This window comes from Macrobrachium nipponense, chromosome 5 (genome assembly GCF_015104395.2).
Source record: "Macrobrachium nipponense isolate FS-2020 chromosome 5, ASM1510439v2, whole genome shotgun sequence".
NCBI lineage: Eukaryota > Metazoa > Arthropoda > Malacostraca > Decapoda > Palaemonidae > Macrobrachium > Macrobrachium nipponense.
The window spans coordinates 7965768-7968474 of NC_061107.1; the positions used below are offsets into that span (position 1 = coordinate 7965768).

General features: G+C 33.9%; 1 protein-coding gene across 1 annotated transcript in view; it reads left to right on the plus strand.

Annotated features, from left to right (window-relative positions):
* The first annotated feature begins 2542 nt into the window (after positions 1–2542).
* The window catches only part of LOC135215166 (lateral signaling target protein 2 homolog), a 79743-nt gene continuing 79578 nt past the window's right edge, over positions 2543–2707 (plus strand). The window contains exon 1 of the mRNA XM_064249631.1: positions 2543–2699. Within this exon, the coding sequence (XP_064105701.1) occupies positions 2664–2699 (36 nt within the window). The 5' untranslated portion in view covers positions 2543–2663. The remainder of the gene's footprint in view (positions 2700–2707) is intronic.

A 2707-nucleotide genomic window follows, 5' to 3' on the forward strand; every position in this document is an offset into this window, starting at 1 on the left:
AGCATAACATGTTATATTATTATTATTATTATTATTATTATTATTATTATTATTATTATTATTATTATTATTATTATTATTGAACCAAGCAGCAACCCTTGCTGAAAAAAAAAACACCCTGCTACGATAAAAGAAATATAGACGCAAAGAATAAACTAGAAAATATTAACAAAAGATATGAAAAAAGCAATAAAGACAGAAACCTGTAAACAATGATAGCTCGTGTGATAGCTCGACAAAAAAACAAAAGAAAGAGCGGACGAAAGAAAGAAAGGCAGAAATATTTGCACCTAGTTTGAACCACTGACTGGGCTACATGATTAGGAAGATCAACAAACATTATACTACACATTTGCAAATATAGACGCACTTGAATGCCAGGGGTTATCACAGAGTATACGATGCTGCTTCTGTATAGGTCAGTTGGTTTTCTAAAAAGCTGACTGATTTCCTGATTCTTTTAAAAGATGCTTTGAGAACTGCCAATATGGTGCACTGCAGTCGAATTGATTTTTGATAGAAATATGACAAGTCGACATATGAGCCTACAGTTTATCTAGTTCTTTTTACTCTTGGTGGGTGGGGTGGGGGCTGGGAAAGGTCTATGTAAGAGCCTAAATGGTCTGAAATTAAGGCTCTATTTGACCGTAGATTTTAGCACGTTTTAATTTATGTTAAAAGTTTGGAATATAATGTTTACAACTTATACGCGAGGGTAAAATCTTCCACGCATCCCAAGCAAGCTGGAGGTCAGATCAAGTCTTGTTTTATTTGCTTTTAGTTGGTTTTTACACATGTCTTTTTCACTGTTAGGTTATTAATGGTTTTGTTTATGTTTACTCATCTATATATTTATCTCCTATCTATTTATTCATTTGGTAGTCATATTTTTTTGCTTTGTGTCCATTTTTAAAATTTTCATTGAATTTAATATTTTTAAAACTAGTTTTTTTCATGTAAAAATAATTATTTCCTTTTCCGTTCTGTTGTGATATATTATATCTCACGTACGTTTTAATTCAAGACATTTGTAGATGTATTGGCAAGTACCACTATCTCACTCTCTCACTCTCTTTGAATACTATTTTTCTATTTCATTGAAACCAGCTAAAACAGATATATTTGTGAAGGAAAATCCATATTTCCCTTGCAGTTTTGCTGAACCATTCACCACATTTCACAGCTTAATGAATAATGCGTTTTCCATTACGTTTTTGTTTTACAATCTGTCACGTGACGTATGTTGAATTACTGAATCTTACAACTAATCAGATTTTATAATCATCTGTGCCTTAAATACTACAAATCGGTACACTTCGTTTAATGGAGATTTTAATTATGCTGTATTGGTCTATTCTAACGTAAAGATAAAACCAGTTTTTTTTCACAACTGTATATTAATTCATGTTCTCCTTTTCCGTAAGTAACTTGTAACTTGACATGGCCGTGTCATCGCTTGAATTGTGTTTATTACGAATCTAAGGCTGGCTTCCTTCTCACTTTAATCTAAAACCAAATATTAGTCTAGGTTGTTACTCGCGAGATTCTTAAAAACAGGGCGAGGTCACAAAATGAAAATCAAATGTAGTCAGGTATGTGTATTGTGAAGACAGAAGCCTTTGCCACCCTCCTGATCACTTGGGAATTTTACTTTTATGTTGAAATCAAAGACATTTCCTCCTACTTATAAGTATAATCGTGCGTCTTTTGATTTCATCCTTTCTCTGTGTGTGTATATACATATATATATATATAATATATATATATATATATATATATATATATATATATATATATATATATATATTCTTTAATTTCTCTGTTGATATTCTAAAAAGTAAAAAAAAAACAGATGACCGTCTTTGACCTAACATTTCCCAAACGCTCTTACTAGGTAGGCTCAATAGATCTTGGCTTGAGTCAGCTCACGTACTCAATATCTCTGCGTTTCTCTCATGTCCTTTAACTAACCATTTCCATAAATTAAAACACAGGGATAATGTCATTAATATTTCTTAGCGTCCATTGACCGCTGCTTGTGACTTTTTTCCCCCATTGTAATTCCATTAAACGTCATATATTATTCCTACAGTCTCCCCTGAACGTTTTCAGACATCTCGCAACTGATGTGTCGCAATTCTGTTGTGCCTGTGTCATCCAACTGTTGAAAGTGCATTTAGCAATGTTCTTTTTTTGTGTCGTTTTATCGAATTTATTTGCCCTATATTTTCTAGCTTACTTATTCTCCTATTATCTTCATTTCCATCACAAGTATCGCAGACGCTGTCTGTCTACGGTGACTTACATTTTTTAGATAGCATACGTGGTTCGTTGCCATATTCAAATTGCCCGCTCGTCAAAGGGACCATCTTGTGACAAACATATAGCTCGTTAAATTTTTAAGTAAGCCTAAAATTTAATTATTTAGAATATTCTGAATAATTTTAACAATATATAAAAATACGCAGAGTGTACTTTAGAGACAAAAATCCGAAAATAGCGAAAGGTGCAACCCCCTTCCCCCCATGGCCATCATCAACAACTGAACTGAGAGATCGGAGGGTCATCGTAGCCCCTGGAACTTGTCTCGTCGTTATTACGCTGTGTTCTCTGTCGCCACACTTTTTTCGGCTCGGGAATACCTCCATGAATGGGCCGCAGAGATGAATTCTCTCCGGAAGTGGTTCTACAGACCCCGGGTGAGTGG